Source organism: Lepidothrix coronata, unplaced genomic scaffold, assembly GCF_001604755.1.
Source record: "Lepidothrix coronata isolate B3197 unplaced genomic scaffold, Lepidothrix_coronata-1.0 Scaffold123, whole genome shotgun sequence".
Taxonomy (NCBI): Eukaryota; Metazoa; Chordata; class Aves; order Passeriformes; family Pipridae; genus Lepidothrix; species Lepidothrix coronata.
The window spans coordinates 2,713,557-2,734,505 of NW_016690303.1; the positions used below are offsets into that span (position 1 = coordinate 2,713,557).

General features: G+C 40.0%; 2 protein-coding genes across 12 annotated transcripts in view; one reads left to right on the plus strand and one right to left on the minus strand.

Annotated features, from left to right (window-relative positions):
* Positions 1-10,006, plus strand: part of EZR (ezrin) — a 36,584-nt gene extending 26,578 nt beyond the window's left edge. For both annotated transcript variants that reach the window (XM_017825884.1, XM_017825885.1), the window contains 7 exons: positions 1,558-1,654; positions 4,565-4,728; positions 5,641-5,771; positions 6,465-6,625; positions 6,887-6,979; positions 7,910-8,161; positions 8,488-10,006. In XM_017825884.1, the coding sequence (XP_017681373.1) occupies positions 1,558-1,654; positions 4,565-4,728; positions 5,641-5,771; positions 6,465-6,625; positions 6,887-6,979; positions 7,910-8,161; positions 8,488-8,652 (1,063 nt within the window). In that variant the 3' untranslated portion in view covers positions 8,653-10,006. The remainder of the gene's footprint in view (positions 1-1,557; positions 1,655-4,564; positions 4,729-5,640; positions 5,772-6,464; positions 6,626-6,886; positions 6,980-7,909; positions 8,162-8,487) is intronic.
* A 98-nt stretch (positions 10,007-10,104) lies between these two features.
* Positions 10,105-20,949, minus strand: part of SYTL3 (synaptotagmin like 3) — a 33,285-nt gene continuing 22,440 nt past the window's right edge. For 9 of the 10 annotated variants that reach the window (XM_017825877.1, XM_017825883.1, XM_017825876.1 and 6 more), the window contains 7 exons: positions 18,336-18,514; positions 16,036-16,138; positions 14,626-14,796; positions 14,318-14,417; positions 13,585-13,693; positions 12,505-12,710; positions 10,105-11,180 (listed from right to left, as the gene is read on the minus strand). In XM_017825877.1, the coding sequence (XP_017681366.1) occupies positions 11,050-11,180; positions 12,505-12,710; positions 13,585-13,693; positions 14,318-14,417; positions 14,626-14,796; positions 16,036-16,138; positions 18,336-18,514 (999 nt within the window). In that variant the 3' untranslated portion in view covers positions 10,105-11,049. Of the gene's footprint in view, positions 11,181-11,344; positions 11,550-12,504; positions 12,711-13,584; positions 13,694-14,317; positions 14,418-14,625; positions 14,797-16,035; positions 16,139-18,335; positions 18,515-20,949 lie in introns of all 10 variants that reach the window. The other variant, XR_001876574.1, reaches the window with a different exon arrangement.

The following is a 20,949-nucleotide window of genomic DNA, read 5'->3' on the forward strand; positions in this document are numbered from 1 at the left end:
TCACTGTGATGAGACATTTCTCTAAGTGCTAAACATTAAATACATGTCTTCAAACCATTTGCAAGAAATAATTGTGACAGAGACACATACATAGGAGGGGTTAAAAGATTGCTTGTTGGTATTATCTTTTATGTAAAACACAATTCTTAATCATTAACAACTGTTTCTAGAGAATATACCTTCCCTTGATAAGAGGCAAATGGAAGAATAATGAAGTGATATTAAACATAAAAAATGGGAATATTTGGTTGGGGAAATTAGAGGACTTTATTACAGTCAAATACAGAAGTCCTTGTAATATTAGAACTTGCTGCAGAGCTGGTCAGATGTGTAAGGGTGAAGTACTGGAATGGCTCAGAAATATTTGGTCTTATGAAAAACTAGACGCTTTTTATATGCAAGAATTTGGAGAAATTAAGGTAGAGGAAAAAACCTCAAATGATTAGTGAAGCTTTTAGAAATAATTATAAACTAATAACAGACCTGAACTCCTCAGCAATGAGGAAGAGCTGGGAATCTGAATCTTGTCCTTTGCTTCCTTGGGGTGCTTTTCAATAGGGGAGAGTCACATGATGCAGCTTGTTGAATGACCAGCCAGTAAAGTTCCATTTGGTGACTCATGGGATGGGCTGAAAGAGCAGTTTGTACAGAAGGAAAGAACAGGGCTCTTTGTTACTAAGCTTGCCTGTAAATCTAGGGAAGAAGATATCTAAAGGGAGGGTGTCAAGAGGACGGACCCAGGCTCTTCTCAGTAGTGCCAAGCAATAGAACAAGAGGCAATGGGCAGAAACTGATGCACAGGAAATTCCACCTGAATATGAGGAAGAACTTCTTTACTGTGTGGGTGACCAAGCACTGGAACAGATTGCCCAGAGAGGTTGTGCAGTCTCCCTCGCTGGAGATATTCAAGAATCATCTGGACACAATCCTGTGCAATGTGCTCTGGGATGACCTAGCTTGAGCAGGGAGGTTGGACCAGATGACCTGCTCTGGTCCCTTCCAGCCTGACCCATTTTATGATTCTGCGAAACAAAAGACGTAATTGCTCCTACCAATTGTGCCTGTTCAGCACTCCAGAAGTGAAGGCTGCATGGAGGTGACTGGTCTAGCTGTAACATAGCAGGGTACGTTTTTCTGTGGGTGCTATAGGGTGTGGGGATCAGCTCAGTTACTTTGGCTTATGCCTATAATGATGTATGAGAAGCACGTGCTCTGGGAAGCACGGCACATAAAATCTGCATTATGTGAATTTTAGGCCTGGATTTCAAAGGAACAAACTTAAAACAGGTGTTTGATAAAGCTGAGCATGTGGCTTCAGTAGAGTCCATCATAGTCAAAGGTCAGTAGGGTGGCTGACCAAAATGGGAAGAGACTCAATAAGAGAGGTGACTGGGCTTCTTCTCCTACTCCCTGTGGGGTTTTGGTTCACTTACTGTTTTCTGTCTGTTGGGAGAGCTGTGTGAAGCATTGCATTACACAGCGTCTGTGTGTTAGAAGGAATGTGAGGAAAAAAAAGTTTATTGCGTCATCTCTTAAAAATATTTTTCTTCTTTCCAGACTAACTCCAAAGATTGGGTTCCCCTGGAGCGAAATCAGAAACATCTCCTTCAATGACAAGAAGTTTGTTATAAAGCCTATTGACAAGAAGGCACCAGTAAGTGTGTCTTGAACAGATTTCTGGATACTGCATATGAACAAATGATACAACTTCATCTCAAAATAGTCGTTGGAGAGGAGAAAGCTGCAGATATTCTAGATGCAAAATGAGCCTTAGTATTTAGAGTGTATGTAGAGCTGTCTGTTTTTCTGTACAGCATAAGTACAGAAGGGCTTATAGCAATATCCAACATGGAAAAGATAAGGACTTTACAACTGCAGAGTCCTTTTATTTTCTAGCAAACTAGGTAGCTTTATGCCTAAATTAGAGATTCTTTAGTAGTTCCATGAGTCCTCTCCCCATTTCTTTCAGTGCATGGAAGCTGGTAGATAACTTTTGTTTTTGGCTTTTAATCTGAAGAAAAAAACCAAAAATGTTCATTAAAAAAAATTACAGAAGTAATTAAAATGCTACTACAAAACCACATGGAAACAAATGGCTAATGGCTTCCCATCCATCACTGCTCACTTCCACACTACTGAGTAAAAGCCAGTAAAGGCCCGTGGGGTTGTTCACTGACTTTCTTGAATACTAATGTAAATGCCAGGGATATGACTTCTGTGAAGAACTGAAATGTAGCTACCTGTGAATGTTGCTTTTCAATACTTACAAGTATGTTTTCAGAGTTATTTTAGTGAGGAATTAGAAGCTTACTTTGACCTGTTGAGAACATAACGTGGAATAACTGGTATAGGTGGATGTCATTCTGTCAGTCTTGTGAAACTATTTGAATAGTTGAGAAAGATCTCCTCTTGTCTTCTCCCACCCCAGTACTTGACCTTGGTGGGCAAGTGCAGCCCTGAGAAATAATAACCAGTTAGGCTTTGTCAAAGGACAATAGCTTATAAATATCTCTAATAGAAAAAGCTCCTCCCAATAATTTAAAGGATACTAATGCACAGTGTGCTGCAGGGATTTCTTCCAGATAACATCCTGAGGGAGTGGAGCTTCTTTCTGTGATGCTGTTAGTGAAAACCAATAAAACTCCACAGAGTCAGAAAGCTGATCTGTCAGGCATGCTTTCCTCAATAGAATAGCCTCTGTCCTGTGTTGTACATAATTACAAAATATGGATCACAGCTTTCCACCCACTTCCCAGCAGTAAATCAGACTGAGTTTGAAATGGAGGACTCGCAAGAGGCTGTTACAGAAAGGTGTTAACGCTGAAAACTTCAATTACATTTTCTCCCTCTGTTAATTGTCCTTTTCCCTCTGAGTGATGGTATGTTGAAACCTTTACTTGAAAGAAGAATTTATCTGGACACTAATTCTGAGCATTCAGGAAGTTGTCTGGGTCTTTTCATGTGTTTGTGTCTCCTTTTAAAATGGCAGGTGTTATAACTACAGCAGAATACTCAGTCCACCCAAGATGTGGGCTGGAAGCTCCCCTTTAATTTGGAGGATTCTACATGTCTGTGTTTAAATGGACAGTAGTGTAAAGGGTAGAGTCCTGTGGCACCTTGCCCTGCTTAACTAAGCTTTTAAATTTTTAGGCTTGCCTGCCCACATACTGCAACACCTTCAGCACATTATCTTTCAAATATCGAGGTGCAATGCTCCCAGTTTTGTGAGACCTGGGGGAGGCTGGGGATAAGAAAAGAAGGGTATTCTTTTATGTTCTTATTTAAATGTTTTGTCCCTTGGTTATGGCTTAAATGATAAATGCAACCACCATTCATTCCCTCAGTATTTAATTCCATGTAAGTGAGCCTTGCCTCAGGATAGGGCTTGTTCATCACAATGTACACAGACTGTTTGTTTTTAAAATTACTTGTTAGAAGGAGGAGGTCAGATGAATAGCTTACAGGTACAGTTCAGGTAGCAGTATCAGACCTGTACGGCTCAGAATGGCTCTGGCAGAATCTGGTGGGAGAGCACAACACACTTCCCAGACTGCCTCTCCTGCAGTCATTGTGTGCATTAGAGAAGTGCATTGGAGAAAATGAGTCTTTGTTGCCATATTCATCTTAAGTAGCACTTAGGGAGCTTTTAATTGCTTCTAGTGTGTCTTCTAGTTTTTCCAAAGATAGCCACAATTGTGCTTCTGAGCTCAGGCAATTAAAAACATGATCACTGCTTCTATGCAAAAGTGTAAAGCCCATGTGGCCCTTCCCAGTTCCACCTCTTGCTAACAGTGAGGCAATCCATGGGAGAGTGATTCTAAGGAATGGGTACTGGCTTATGGTGGTAATGTGGCAGCTTGCCCACTGCCCTTATCACCATCCACACAGTACACAAAAAAGCACAAAAATGTTGAGTTTGTTCACTGTGTAAGTTCAGACTTCATTGTAAATGCATGAGGTTGTGGACTCAGTAAAATCATCAGGCAGGTAATGAACTTGGCCCTGTGTATCCCTTTCTTAGCAGATTTTCTTCTAGAAAATCCAGTCTGATTATAACACAGATAATAAGAAATTTGCAGCTGTTCTTGCTGAACCAGAAATTTTAGAGTATCTTGTGCTTTGCTACTGCCTGCAACCTGATATTCCAAATAACCCATATATTTTTAGTTTTGTGCTTTATCTTTCATTCACAAAAATGTGCAAACTGAAAAACTACTCAATGCCAGAAGTCTGTGTTGCCCAGATGTTTACTTGCCAACCCAGAATCTTCTCCAATATTTAACAATATTCATTTAAAGGAGACTTCATTGAGTTTGGAGTTTTCTCTAGAAGATAATTTTTCTAGAAGAATAACTTATCAATTTTATGTAGACTTTAAAAGGAGAATATAAATAACAATAATTTTTGCTAGAGATGATTTCGACAGTCCCTGCTACTATATTTAAATAGCCTTGCATGTGTGTCTGAATTAGAGTGAAATCAGTGGCAAGGTTTTCTGTCTGCAGTTAGCTGGGAGAAGAGAAAGCATGCTTATAAAAAACCGACTGTGTTGTCTCTCTTCTAGGACTTTGTGTTTTATGCCCCTCGTCTGAGAATTAACAAGAGGATCTTGCAGCTCTGCATGGGCAACCATGAACTGTATATGCGACGCAGGAAGCCTGACACTATTGAGGTGCAACAGATGAAAGCCCAGGCCCGGGAAGAGAAGCACCAGAAGCAACTGGAAAGGTGAGCTTGAATACAGGCAGCAGGCATGGAGTGGCAGAAATAAATGACACTGAACTCCCAGGGTCAGCAAGCAGCTGTACCTGCGGGTCAGCAGTCAGTAACAGGGGTTTTGCCTGGGCAAGGCTAAGAGCCATTCCAGGTTCATGAGGCACACGCATGGTCCTAGGAGGGGACTCGGGGTGTCCTGCAGCGGGACTGTAAGCATTGCTCTTCTTGTGACCATGCAGGTCTGCTGTCCTGTGCAGTCTCAAGAGCTGCGAGGACATGTGCAAGTAAAGGCACAATGGGCTCTGGTGGTGCCCACCTAGAGGAGGGTTCTACTGACTCTCAAGTGTTAAAACCTGAATTATGTGCTGGACCATGGGATGGTTGGGAGTAAAGGGGAAACCTTCGTGGGGAGCATATGTGTACAGTGTAAAGAGAGAAGAGGGGACTGGGACATTTCTTACATGCAAGGAAAAAGCAGTAGCAATTCTACCACTGGCTTCAAGTTGCTTATGGTTCAAGAAATCATGCTGCTTTTCTCCTGTGTTTGTGGATTGTTTGTCTTCATTCCCTCACTGCTGTTGACATTTTTACGCCTCCTTCACTTTCCTTACAGCAGAAGTAACAAAGTTAAATCTCCTCTGCTGTGCAGTCCAAGTCCTGCTTTTTCTCTCTGCATCTAGTAGCTATTTGGTGTTCTAAACTTCTGTAGTGGCCAGCAAAAATACAATTTAAATGAAACGGGGCATCCAAAACTGAGCAAAAATTCTGAAGTGATAAAGGAACAGCCTATTTCTGTCTCCTGGCTCTTCTTTCATGGCAGCCACTTTCCATTGAGCTGCCTGGAGAGATGCCCACCCAACTTTCTTGTTTGGTGGTAGCTTGAGTCTGAAAGTGAGCTTCAAACCTGAAATGTGTTTCTAACAGGAAACAACTAGAAGATGAAAAGAGGAGGAGGGAGACAATTGAGAGGGAGAAAGAGCAAATGCTGAGGGAGAAGGAGGAGCTCCTGGTGAGGCTACAGGAGTATGAAGTGAAGACTCAGAAAGCAGAGAAAGGTAAAGTACTTGTCATGGCTGACCAGACTGTGTGTATTGTGCTCCATAGAGGGGTTACATGGATCGCTGCCTATGCCTTGACTAAATCTGGTGACACTGAGATCTCTTAGCAAGGTTTACTAATATCTTCCTGTATGGGTAAATACACACATGTGCACACAGTACTCATAATAATCCAAAGTATTAAAGTAGCATAAAATCTGCTGACTGTATTTGGGAACCAAAGGGCAAGAACTCTGTTTTCCCCAGTTGCCAAGAGAGTTTAAGTAGCGGAGCCTCTTCCGGCAGTGAGCAAGAGTTCAGCCCTCAAGTACTTTTTACTTAATGCCCAGCAGAAAAAAGTGCTTTGGGAACAAGTCTTTCCAATGAAATGGAAACATTCTGTTTCAATGCATAGATGATTAGATTGGAGACAGCAACGTCTGGTCTGTTAAGGGCAGCAGAGTTTTGTCAGTGTTACAGACTTTTTAGTGCAAACATCTTGCAGAAAATCTAATTATAATGTGCATCTGACTCATCTGAATCCAGTTACTTGGTGTACTATGCAAATAATTACTTTGAGGAGCATGGCGAAGGGAGTATTGTATGCTGGAGTAAAGTGCTATTGTGACTTACTGCAGTTACCTGAGAGACTGTTTGTAGTTCCTTAGCTTTGGCCAGGCTTGTGGACTAACCGTGCTGATCTTTTTCCAGAGCTCTCAGATCAGATCCAAAGAGCCATTCAGCTGGAGGAGGAAAGGAGACGAGCCCAGGAGGAAGCAGAACGTTTGGAAGCTGACCGTTTAGCTGCTCTGCAGGCCAAGGAAGAGCTGGAAAGACAAACTATGGACCAAATAAAGAGCCAGGAACAACTGGTAAGACCTAGTCATTCTGAGGATCAGATATGCTACTATGTCCTTGAGTAAGGCAAAGCCATCTTGTCCAGGGAAAAACCTGGAGCAGTAAAGTACTAGACCATGTCATAGGATCATTATGGCACTGGTTTCTATCATAAGGAATCTACCTATTTGTTCCTTATTTCTTTATTACAGTTAACAGTGTTTCTTTGTTGTGCTTGGTGGTTGGGTTGGGGTTTTTTTAAGAGTCCTTATAATTCCAGTTTTATTATTAAACAGGCTACAGAGCTTGCAGAGTATACAGCCAAGATTGCACTTCTTGAAGAGGCAAGGAGGCGTAAAGAGAGCGAGGTTGAAGAGTGGCAAATCAGAGTGAGTATCTGCCTTACAAAGTTGCTCTAAAGTTCTATGCTTGAGCAGAGCACACTGTGGTGCTTATCTTGGTGTGACTTCTCTACACATATGGAGACAAACATCTGCACAGCAGTGAAGAGGGGCAAACTTGTGGTGAATGTGCAATATGCCTGCAAAACACCTTTCTTCCAACAAACCGTCAAAATTCAAAATGGAAGCCTATATAAAACCTAAAAATATGATCATCATCTTGGAGCCATGGAGGGGGAGGGGCACATGGATAAATGATGCCTGATGCATGATAAAATGTCTGAAAACATCAGTCAAGAGAAGATTCTGCAAATGCAGCCACACTGCAGGTATCCATTTTGAGGAGTGTGTGCTGTTGTTGGTGGCTTCCTAGTCGGCATAGTTTAGCAACATATGGTGCACTAAAACCAAAGACAAACCACACAAGGTTCAGAGTGCCTGATGCTCCCAGTGCCCTGTAACTGGGGCTATGGGCTGCATGGGAGGGCAAAACCACTGAAGCAGTAAGGAAGGTGCCTGCCTAGTGCATAACTACATTCAAAATTCCAACTTGGGAATCTGAGTTCTTCCTCTGTAGAACTCGTCTCTTCAGCCTACAGCTCTTCAAATGGAGAACAGGATGAAGATAACTGTAGCTTCCCACAGAACAGTTTTTTCTAGGCTGTTTTAGTGGAAGAAGATTCTTTGCTTAGATCTCCTGCACATTACACAATGAATGATGATAACATACCTAGCAAAAAAAAATAAAAAAAGTTCTGTATATGACTTATAGAGTACTGTCAGCTGCAGAGATTTAATTCTCTCTTCCTTGCTTTTCATAGTGGATTGAAAAAACTGGGAAGATAAGCATTTGAGTGTTCATTAAGCTGGTTTAAAGCAAGAAATGCATTTAAAATACTTTTTATTCTTTTCCCAAAGGCCAGGGAAGCCCAGGAGGATCTGGTAAAGACAAAGGAAGAGTTACACCTGGTAATGACTGCTCCACCTCCACCTCCACCACCTGTCTATGAGCCAGTGAACTACCATGTCCACGATAACTTGCAAGACGAAGGCTCTGAGTACTCTGCCTACAGTGCAGAGTTCTCCAGTGAGGGGATCAGGAATGACCGCAATGAGGAGAAGCGCATTACTGAAGCAGAGAAGAATGCACGTGTACAGAGTCAACTGAGGGTAAGATGATGTCTGGGGGAAGCAGAGTAATTGAAACAATCTTTCCTGGAAAACATCGTTTAACCACTTGGTTATACGCACCGAGTATGATAGTTTCTCTTTGTTTACAGTTCCTGTAGGCAGTTTGAAATAAAGACAAGGTATATAAAGATTACTCTCACTGCTGAAGCTTTGAGGTTGCTTAAATCATCCATAGTGTTTATGGAAAGCATATGTTGTATCCATGTCACTGATCTGTCCAGTCATCTGTCAGCTCTCACCAAAGAACTGTCATGAGCTGGAAGCTTCTTACAAATAACCTGTATTTAATGTTCTTCATATTGCAGGCACTGACAGATGAGCTGGCCCAGGCTAGAGATGAAAATAAGAGGACCCAAAATGACATTATCCACTCAGAGAACATGCGACAGGGACGTGACAAGTACAAGACGCTGCGGCAGATCCGGCAAGGCAACACCAAGCAGAGAATCGATGAGTTTGAGGCGATGTAACAATGCTTGTAAGAAGACAGGACTGTGGGAAAGGCAGATCTTAATGCTGTGTTCTTATTTTGGGGTTTTTTTGTTGTGTTGGTTTTTTGGTTTGTTTTTTTTTTCCTGAGGAGGCATCACTGTACGACACTTAACAAATGTTCTCTAAACCCAGAGGTGTTTAAATCTCCCATTTATCCTGTACCTTCTCTGAAATTTGATATAGTTAAAAACTTATTGTACCACTGATCCTGGTATCTTGCTCATGCCTTTGCTTAGTGCCAAAAGGCCTTATGTCACATCTCTCTTTAAGCAAGACAAATTTTAACAGGCTGTGCTTCTAGTTGAAGATACATGTCCTGTGCAGGTGCTGGATTCATCCTGGTCTAAAAAATAAGCATCTGTGGGTGAATTTTGTGCCATACGTCTTTGTATTATTAGTTACAGTGTGAAGTCCAGCAGTTGAGAAGACAGGTTCTGGAACTCAGGATTTGCAAGCACCCGAGTGTGTACAACCTTGCACATGTGCTTGTACGCCCTGTTTTTTCCTTGGTCTTGATGCCCATGTTCCCCCTCCCCAGCCCACCCCCACACACAAAAGAACTGACAACACCTCAGAACTACTTTGTGTAGAAATTAGGCGTTTTCTGGTTACTGTTCTCAACTGGAGAATTTCTGCAGTGATGGCTCAGAAGTGTGGCATAGGGACACTCATATCCTCTTCACGTAACAAGTAGCAAATACTCTGTTGGAATCCAAATACACTACTGTGTTTGCATTCCAACTTCATTACTGATCAGATATAGTGTAGTATTTATATATATATATATATAAACATGCAACATGTGGATTGCAGTACTAGTTTAAAGGGAAATAGTTTTGCTCTGTATATTTTGTTACTTTTCAGATTTAATAAGACTTGTGTCTGTAAAAATGCCTAAACAGCACTGTAGTCTGATACAGTGCAGCTGATTATTTACTATAAAGCATTATTTGTAAAGATCATTTTTTTACTTAATGAAAACTGTTATATGTACACATGATCCAGTATATACAATTTTACTGCACCTATTTTTCTAACAAATTTTCTAATTTTTTTAAATGTTTGATTTAAAGTTTCAGACTCCAAAGATGAAGGGACTGCTTGTTTATATCACAGTTGAATTCTCTCTAGTAGAGAGCATTTCTGTGACCATTCTTCCCCCACTCTCCCCCTTTCCTTGAAAATCTGTTAGAAAGTGAGATACAGTATGTTGTCACCTCTTCTCTTCCATTTACAATATCTATGCTGCATTATACGTGAGTAGAATCTTGTGTGGGGTTTTTTTTATTTGCAGCAGCAAACATCTAAATAAAAGATCTGCAAAGTAACAAAGGATGTGGAGTCAAGTGTTTCTTCTGTGGGGTGTATTCTGTATAAGGTGTACTACTGCTCTTTTAGTTCCTCAGCTTAGCCTGTTAGTCCTTGCGTCTTTAAATCTTAAATCCTTAAAAGCCACACTGACCTATAAAGGAAGAAAGGGCAATACTTGCAGTAACAAAAGTTTAACACGGCAGCACTAGTTACAGTTGTATATATGAAGTTTCTGCCGACTGTAACGCTACATCCAAGGCAAGGCAAATTGCCTCAGTAGTTTGGCCTAAGCTTGCATTTCCACCAGTACACATGAATAAATGATAAAGTCATTTAGTCAAGAGCTAAATTCTTGTCACATGCTGTACGCCCTATGGATCAGACTTGTTAAAGCTGTCTTACAGCGGCAGATAAGAAGGAACTTATTACACCCACACTTAGTCTATCAGCTGTTGTCCCATACTCCTACTGAGGGAGAATTTGTACCTTAACTTTCTAAGCCCTATGATGTAGCACACATTTGAGAGACGTGGCTACAGGCCAATGCTTTTTAGTGGCACGCAAAATAATAGTGGCAGTGTAGATAATTCTGAAGCAGTTATTAGCATCTCCCCTTTGCAGCAAGCAGACAAAGATAAGCTAGGTTTCAGTTCTGAGTATAAAACATTAACCTCAGAGTGAAAGCACATAACTTTCCTCCTGTAACAGTTATTTTCTCTGAGAAGTATTCCTCGCTGTGACTAAACAATGAGAGTTTGGCTATGCCCAGAAATGGAAAACTGCGTATTGTCTGGCTACTGTTGCTTTGTCAGCATAATGCATCTCAAACTGAGACTGTAACTCCTGAAGAAACAATATTAACCTTATACTCCAGCTAGAAACACAAGTTAAAGCCTTTACTTTTTAAGAAATAAAACATTCAGAATGTCACACACTTTCAAATACATAAGTCTATTCCCCAAAAGCCAGAGTGGATGCATTTGCATCGTACCTTTCCCCAGACCTGAAGTCTGGGGAAGTCTAAAATATCACAAATGGGGAAGGAAAAGTTGTGTGATAATTTCTCATGATTTAAAGTTTTCCTTATTTGAATGCAGTACAAGTGTAAAGTCCATCCACATGTTTGGGTTGCAGAGCACTTCTTGCCATTGGAGCACTGACTGAGAAACAAGGTCTGTAGAGCCAAACAGTTCCTCTGCAAGAAAGCAAAAGGAAAGGTCAGTTACTTTTCACTAAGCCTTACCCAGCTTCAGGCCCACTAGTTAACAAAATAACCTGTTCACCCACTTCTAAAGTAATTTCAGCTCCTAAGGCACTAATTGCAATAAATTGTATTTATACTTTAGAAGTATTACTTACATCCTGTAAACCAGGATTTCTCTCTGAAGATCTCCGCTTGCAGCAAATAAAAAGTTTTTGGTTGTATGACTAGAAGCAGAGGAGCAAGTGTGTGCACTATTAATAGCTGAATGGTACAAAATCTCCTGCTTCAGTTCATCTCCAGTACCTCCAGTGCATTACTAAGCTTAGGGCTTGGATCACTTACAAGCAGGTAGCCCCTGCTCTAGCAGAAAGGAAAAGGCTGGGTCAGATAATCAGAAAAAGTTCATGAGGAAGCCTGCAAAACATTGACTTATCACTAGTGATAATACTCCTCTAAAGTGCATACTGATACCCAAACAACATGACAGCCTCAATCTTTTTTGAACCTGTCATCTCAAATACTGAAACCACAGCACTTACTCTCAGGGAGGATGGGGCTAGGAGACTCTGTTGGTCAGCCTTCAAGTGATAAGGGTTGGACTTGATCTCAGAGGTCCCTTCCAACCCGGCTGATTCTATGATCCTGTGATTCTATGATAATGCTTCCCTGCTCAACTACCAGGAAAACCGGGCCTATTTAGCAAGCAGAGGGTTTTTCAGATGTTTCTCAGCCTTCAGAAAGAAAGTTTGCTCTTATGTTAGAACAGAGCCCAAAACTCACACATGCAATAGCCCCTTCTGAGCAAGTTTCACCTTCTGTATTTCATTGATTGGATTGATTTGTGGATGTAAAATGATAATCACAAACATAAGCAAGGTTGGAGTCTACTAGATCATTAGTTCTTGTGCTTTCTTTTGATGAGAAATCATTTAAAATTAGCCAATTCATAGAAAACAGTTAAGAGAATAAGTCTTTAAAAATACAGAGAGCTCTAGGTGGAGTTAGAGCCAGACCATTTCTGTGCTTGTCTCAGCATGGCTCTGACCTCAAAAGTCACCATGTTAACAAATAGCTTTCCTGAAAATTTCCACTGAAAACCTTGAGCTTCCCCACAGACCTGAACTAAAGCACATGCATCAGTTCTTGCAGGATCAAAGCCCAAGACTGCAAGTTGCTTATGACAGAGGCTGGGACTGCATGTATAGGCACATGATAGCAGGTAATAAATAGCATAGTATAATTCTTGTTGTTTAGGATGTAAACTAAAAGACCTTTTCCCCAAATTACCTTCAACTTTTAGTGGTAAAGTACTTACTTGTACCGAGCTTGGCTCCTCCTAGGAATCGATCACTTGAGCTGAAAGTTGACTTGTCCCAGACAGTCAGGTGTAGACATGATTGCTGTAGCTGAGCTGGGGTCACACCATCAAACACAAACAAGTGTTTCCACTGAGGATAGGCTTCTTTCTTCAGGACAGGAGACTTTTGCCTTACCTCTGCTTGGTTTGGAAGGATAAGACAACTTTCCCAAAAAAATAAGAGTTCAGCAAAGTTACTGATTTCTCAACAAGAAAACAGAGCATTTGCAATAATCAACTAAGGCTCTTTGTTTTACCTTAAAGAGCAAAAAAGTTTAGCTTAAGTACAAGATAGAACATGGTGCTAGTGTGTTTATTTTGGGATTTGCACCTTCTCCTGCTTGTCATTAATGTGAGTGCAAGTAGGTTCTTCTGGTCTGCTTTAACTTTGCAGTCACTGACTGCTGAAGGAGTCTTTACTCCACGTGCTGTTATTCAATACTGCCTAAAACCTGTCTTTCAGTAGCTAAAATGCTCACCCATTTCACCAAAATAGGTGCCACAGCAGGTAAAATAGTGTTATGAGATGTAAGTTTACCCCAGTATCATATTTCTAATGGCATCTGATGCCTGACAACAGGAAAGTAAAATGATCCCACATACAAGCTACTCAGCATACTGAAGAAAAATTCAGTCCCTTCTCTTTCAAAATGTCTGGAATGAAGAAGATAAAAGTTTTCAATGTATCCCAAGCTTTACTTAATTCTGCAAAAGCTGAAACTAGGAATGATGATACTGTATTTGTTTGCAAATTTTTTTCCTCTCCTAATATCTAAAAGCACATACTTAAACTAGTGAACTCTAAATTTTAATGACATCATTAAATTCTAAATTTCAAGACCAAGAGGGCAGGTGGGACCTGTCACCACTCTGCAAACTGCTGCTGTTCTGCAGGCACTCAAATGAAGCCATTACAAGGAAGCCTAAGTGTAGACGGTGGCAGTTTCAAATGCAGTCTGCTGATGAAAACATGTTAATACACATGTTTGCATGGAACACGTGACATTTCCTATTTGTAGTGTTAGGTCTCATACATACCCTTTAACAAAGGAGTTCAACACTCCAGCAGGTCTCAGCATGGGCAAGTTTTTAGCCCCAAATATCATAATCTGAAGCTGGCAGTTGGGAACTCCTTGGTCTTTGTTTCCTGAAAAAGGGAGCCCTTATCACATGAAATGCCCAGTCAGTTCAGCTCATAGCTTAAGATGCTACTATAAGTAGGGGAATGCCTAAGTGGTACTACTCAGATAAGGAGTCATAAGGCTGTACTAGGAATATTTGAAAGATTTTAACATGTTTGTACAGTGTATGATTCACACAAAGAAAACCAAGCAATGAGTATCAGGCTGCTTTGTGATTTCTATTCCAAAGATAAAGCTTTCTGCTGTGTTTGTGAAATGTCAACACAGGACAGTACCCACAGAAACATTTCTCTGGAACAGTCAGAAGCAGGAGAAACAGCCAAACCCATGGTGTGATACTGCTCCTCTCACAGCTCTAGGTACAAAGCAGAGACCCAATACACAGGCCTGCACAGGGAGGAAGAATTGAGGAAAGCAAGCTGATAACTTTCGGGTCATTTGGAAAAGAAAAAATTAATACACCACAAAGCACCATTTGCTGCAGCTGTTAAAAATCCCATACAGGAATATTACATGGACACATTGCCAGTCCTTCATTGATCTCAATTCTTTTCTAGCCAAGGGATTCACAGAATCATAGAACCATTTACACTGGAAAAGACCTCTATGAATGCTGAAACATTTTATACCTTCAAACTGGAAACTTTTATACTGGGCTGGTACCAAGAGTCTTGCAGACAAGAGGAGTTCACCGCTGTACTGGGTAAGATCATCTTCAGGCTTTTCAAGCTTAAGAAAGGGACATACAGAAGTTTGCATTACTGCAATCATTCTCTTACACATCTTTGTCAGAGCTTATTTGTGTTTGTGACACATCTTACTAATGGGCTGGATTGACAGCATTTTTCCCTCAATGATCTCAGAAGGGTGATCTTTTTCATAGCCTTTACAGCATCTTGCTCTTAAAATAAAACTAAGAACAAAAACTAAGAATCACCTTGGGTTTGAGTTGATACCAGTCAAATAACTGCATTGAGTCCTCTTCAAAATTCCATGCTGCCAGTGGAATCACTACTTCCCCCAAAAACACCCTGTATTTGAGTGCTCCTGCATGCCACACAGAGATCTGAAGTTGCCGACTTCGCAGTTGGGAGTATTCAATCTTGTACTAGAAAGATAAACAGCATTTACAGAGCAATACACAGGATGAATGCAGCCCACGTTCATGACCTGCTTACAGGAAGCCCAGGCACAGCATGGCTGAAGGCAGATATGAACCATGATGTCTGTGTATGCTTTGCAATCTGCATATTACCCCAAAATTTAAATGCTAAATAACGCTCATTCAAACATATATCAACATTCCAGGAATACCTTGACCTGCCTTGCTAAAGATTTTGATTATTAATTCAGAACTTTAAATAATTCTTGACCATTTTTCCCGGGTTAGGTTGTTGTTTTTTTTTTTTTCATTTGTTTGGTTTTTTGGTTTGTTTCTTTTTTTGGTTTGGCTTGGTTTTTGTTGGGGGTTGGTTTTTTTTTTATATTTCTGTTTACGCTCCCAGCAGAATTGGGCTGCTCTGGAGGCCAGTTCAAGATTAAGACATCTAATGATGGTGCTGAAACTCCCATCCTGTTCAGTGGACATCTACTTAATGCAGTCAGTCAGCAGGGGCAAGGAAGTAACTCAGGTGATCACTAATTAAAGCATTGATCCAGTCCCCAAACATAGATAGAGCCCTTTGAGACATTGTTGGGTATCTAATATACCACATGGTATATGGTATGTGGGTATCTAATATACCCACATGAGACTGGCAAACATGATACCCAGCCCATAGGTGACCTGCACTGAAAGCTGAAGGCAATGGAGAGGCAAGGAAATCGCTATCCATATTTAGGCTGTTGAATCAGAAGCTGGGTGTAGGCTCTGTGGCTAATCACCCTGAACCACCCTGGGCTCCAGTGATTCCCAGGAGCACTTGCAACTCCCTCTAAATGCAGGTGCCTTAACTTGCAGCTGAATCCCACCAAGCTGGATCTCAGTGCCATGATGTAATTCACTTGTAATAGTGCTATGCACTTTTGACCATTTTCACTGAATTCAGTTCCCGAACGTACAAAAACCCATGTCTATGGAAAACACTTTGCTTTCGCCACAAGGTAACTCAGAACAACACTGGTATTCATTAAAAGTGCTCTCTCGGACAAAGGCAGACTCTTCTAATGGTTTGTCATTTACTGTTGCAACTCCAAAAGCATTTTCTCTTATTTGGACTGAAAAAACATAATTTTAAAAATTATTATTGTCAGCAACTCCTAAATTTGCTCTATCAGGTCGATTCAGAACTTGCAGGATTCTATCATAGAAAAGCACACTTAGCAGCAACACAGTTGCAAACCATACCTTCAAAGTCTCATTGAACTCTGGATCCACTGTGCTCTTTTTGACAGCTGTCTTTCGCTTACTCCAAGGAGATTTATCAGGAAGTAAATAAACCTTAACATACCTTATATAGAGAGAGAAAGATACATTGAAAATGATCAGAAGGGGCAGGGAGAAAACAACTAGATGAGAGGAGGTTTTTTTATTTCTTAAACAATTTTATTGACTTTGTAAGTTTCCATCAACAAAATGGCAAAATGTAATTTATATCTTTTCTCAGGAAAAGCAGATAGACTATAAGGAACCCTGTGTATCATTCTGCTAATGTGTTTCAATTCCATTTTAACTCAGAAAGGATTAGGATCTGAATAGGAATCTTCTGGGTTTGTACTCTTGGCCTCTGATAAAATAGCCCCTAAAGAAATCACCTTCCAGGTTTAGTGACAGTTTTATGATGAAAACAAACAGCATATTATGTGCTCAAAGAAAAAAAACACCCTCAATCAACTTTAGGATCACTGCTGCTTGTTCATAAAGAAAATATCTTCTCTTCACAACACCGGGTACCATGTAGCAAAAAAGGTATTATCACATAAATAATACATAATAATTCATAAGTCTTAAAAATGCTAATTGTTCTAACAGCCACTAGAATGAAAACAGGAGATTGTCTAAAAGTGGTCAAAATTGCCCTAACGTTGATTCAAGAAAAACCAGTAAAAAAAGTTTCTGGAAGCTGAGTTGCACCAAAATCCAGCAGTAATAATTCCTACCCAAAGTTTCTCATGTGTAGGTCAAGTGAACACTAATACCTAAATATTCTCCTTACTATCAGTTCAGTGGGCTGTAATTGGGTTATGGCTTCAAAACTTAGAAGTTTTAGCCATAGAGAGTGCTCACGGCTTGTCAGGGAAAGGAATGATTGTTTACTTAATACTAAATATTTTTAAACTGTATTTGTTGTATATATTTCATGTATTATGATTTAAACCAATTCTAAAACAGCCTTTTGATTAACTTGCTGGGTAAATAAAAATCAACTGTACCTCATATCATAGCTGCAAAACTTACACATTTTCCCTATTTTTTCTGAACTTATTCATAGATAAAACTACTTTCTAAAATATACAAGTCCTAGAAGTTTTAGCCTCTTTTTCTATGACCTCAAATCAATTTAATTAAAATGTAGCCAGTCAGACTTCAAACCAGCAAATAAGCTAAGTAATTCAACAGGTTTTAAACATCAGTTAAAAGTCTGCTTTTCAGCAAGCATATTAAAAGAGTATACTATAATTTTTCTGTTGGCTTGGAAACCAACAGAAATATATAAATATGTGCCAATAGAGAACATAATGTTTACTACACAACACTTCCCACATTGCCTTTCAGCCTTCCTGTAATTGTTTGCCTGGCTTAATTACCAGGGGACTTAAAGAACCTTGACCCACTTCTGAAGTGCTCCCAGACTGTCCTGCTCCACAAGCTGCTTTTCCAGCAAGGCACTGCTCATCACCAAGCTTGTCTTTATGACTGTTCTCTGCAAGATGCGCAAAAGCCCTCGACCTTCTGGGTGAAGGTGACTGCAAGTCCTCAGTTCCAACATGGTCACTCAAATGCTCAAACACGGTGTGACAGCAGGGACAAGAACAGGTAGTTAGGTATTCTACCTGTTGATTTTCTATCGGTGGTTGCTGCATGGTCAGAGAGCATTGTTAAGCAATAAAGAGATAAATCACCAAGGCTTAACTGTCCAGCAAAAATTTCTATGGCATATTTTATCCACAGAAGTAAACATTTCTTCTTACAATGATACGTAATTATTAAGCAGCCTTAGACTTTAAGATCCATTGCAGCATCTGAAATTTCTACTCTTATTACAGAAGATAAAAGCACCCAAGTAGTATAGCAATCACCCAGTGACCCACAGTGAGTCAGCAGACATATTAGGAACAGGTCATCTTATGTTTCAGCCACTTACATATTAATTTTCTGGGCACAACTTAAGAACTAAAATCTGAACAGCTATTCTTGAGGTCCAAAGGTACTCATCAGCAACATAGATACCCAACTGCCTGCTCAGAAGAAAGGAAAGGGACAATTCCTAGCAGAAAATTGTAAGAATGGAATAAACATTAGTATGAAACGTATTTGTCTTGCAATGTGTATATGTACAAAGGGCTGGTACGTATGCTGGAGATTCTGAAAGTGCCAATATGGCATACTATCATATATCAATCCATTTCAATCACAACATGCGTAAGTATCTCAAAAAACCAGAATATTTGCCTTATGTTTTTTCTCCTCCTCTGCAAAATACTTACGGGTTACACTTTTTCTTCTTCTCTTCTCCATAAGCCAGGTTCTTGCATCCCTTGATGCAAATTTCCAAGATGTAAGCTCTAAAGATGTATCTTAAGGCAAACTCTATTTCTCCTGTGACATTAGCTTTGCCAAAATTGCCAGATTCTGTGCAAGTGCTGTTAAGACTAAACAAACTCCCCTAAGAAAAAACAAACATTTGGGAAAGTGAGTTTCAGATCAAACAGAACAAAACATTTATTTCCTTTAATAGTCAGTATCTTTATAGACATTACTGTAAAGCTACTGCAAATCACAAAATTTAAGGTAACCTGTTTAAAACATTCCATTGCTTCCATAACAGGCCTGAAAATTATGACTCTAGTTGCAATAACTACTGCTTTGCCCTGTTCTAGGGCAAAGCTCTCTAGGCTAGGAAATTGCTTTGTTAAGTAACTTCTAGATCTAGAAATTGCCTTAGAACAAAACTGCTATGTCGCTTCCCATGAGAAAACTGGGTGTCTGAAAGGGATTGAAAAAAACCTCTGAAATCTAAGAATGTACAAAACATTGAATTAGACTCCTTTTACTACATAGCACACAGTAGAGTACACCACTGACACATTAGTTTCTTTCGTGTATTAAAGGAAACATAAGTGGCCTGCACATTCTGTAAATACTTTACAAGATGCCTCAATTCCACATAAAAATTGCACACTTCGTACTGCAGACCAGTAGGGTTCAGGAAAGATTAAAATAGGAAGACTTCCTGTTGTTGTATTCTGGTGCAAAGAGAAGATGTCTCCTAGTTCACCTTGTTCTCCTTTCAGTCTACTTTCACCTTTGGGGCAAAGGTTTGGATGCTGTCCATCCACATATATAAAAACCACTTGCATCCAGCACTACAGAAGCCATGACAGGGCAAAGAAGGAAGAGACTATAATGCTTTCTGTGGCCCAGCCCAGACATGTAACTTTATGGTGCTATGTAGCCTTCACTGTAACAACGTATCAACTAAAAATAGTTTGGTCTCCATTCATTTATAATGATATTCTTTAAGGTGAGCCCTAGGAATTTTTTACATCGCATTTGTCACGAAGACTCAATTGTTGTTGCGATTAGTCTCACAGAAACATTGCCCTAGATTGCTAAGATATCTGTGTTAGATCACTCCTCCCTCTGAAAATAAACACCAACCCACACAGGACTGGTTAACCAAGGAGTTCTGAATTGCACAACCCAGCAGCTAAGATTGCAGAGTAGTGTTTATAAGATCATATCTCTCTTCCATGTAGATACTTTTCTTCATTTGTGCAGCATGCCAAATACTCAGTTCACACCAACAGATCCATTAGATTAAAGCACCTATCTACTCTATCTTATAAACTCTAAGTAACACACATACATGACTAAAGAAGAGCCAAGTGCTTGCTGAGGAAGTCAAAAGAAGTGTCAGGACTTTTTTGACCTGATGCTTGTTGCATGTAATCTTGCTCCCTCCATAAGATGTTTATCAGTGTAATCAATCTCCTTTGCAGCTTTGTTTTGCTCTGCTCTTTCACTCACTGACATATTTTTATTCACTTGACCAGAAAATTATTATTTTTCACCAAAATCCTTTATGGTAATGGAATACAAAGAGTTTTGTCTTAGCTCATGTCCTAAGAAAAGGTTCTGCGAAAGTCCCTAATATTTATTCCACAGAACACCTTATTTATTTAGAAAGGTTGGATAGGTGTTCTGGACTGAATATCACCACTCCTCTCCTACCTGCTCAGGTGTCACATATATTCAATGTAGAAGTCACCATCCTTTTTGTTCAGCGAACAGGGATTTAGCAATGACTTCATGTATTGTACTTCTGGTGGCATGACTGGAAGCAATGCCATCTGATATTTGGGAAGGTACATTTTTATGGAGTGGCCTTCAACATCCAGCACTTATCCATAAAGAGAAGCTTAATGGAATTTGTCCCCTATTACAAGATAGTAAAAATATTACAGTTTTAAGCCTGAGCCCTTTATAGACCAGTTCAAAGGGTCTATAGCATCAGAAATGTAATCCACAAGTTATTACCCATTTGTCAGCTTAACACCTCAGACTCCACAGTGCAGTAAACTGTCAGAGAGCACCAAGGTCCCTGTGTGTGTTTATACTTCTCTGTAAAGCCAGCAGGCTGGTTTAATTTTGATTCCCTAAATCATTTTACAAGGTCGGTCATGAATTCTTTGGATACTTCACCCTGCTTAACCTTGTCACTAATACATAGAAATTAGCTTCCACAGTTAATCATAGGGGCTTTAAAGCATGTGCTGAATTCATTTATAACCAGCTTCCCTCTCTCTCATCTGCAGTATGCAAAATGCCATCCATCAGAGGATGATTCAATATCATGCCCTAAGCCTATGAACTGCTCCTCTGGCTTCCATCACTGTTTCCTCTTCATTCACTGACATTCTGACATTTGAATTTCCACTGACATTTCCGATACCACAGTTCTTGCAGACTGACAAAACCCTTCTGTTAAATGAAGCTTGAAGAGAAAAAGCTAACTATTAGATTAGAAAGTACTACGTTCATAATCCCAACCTTAATATAAATTGGGAAGAATGTTAGTTGCATTTGCAAAATTCAGAA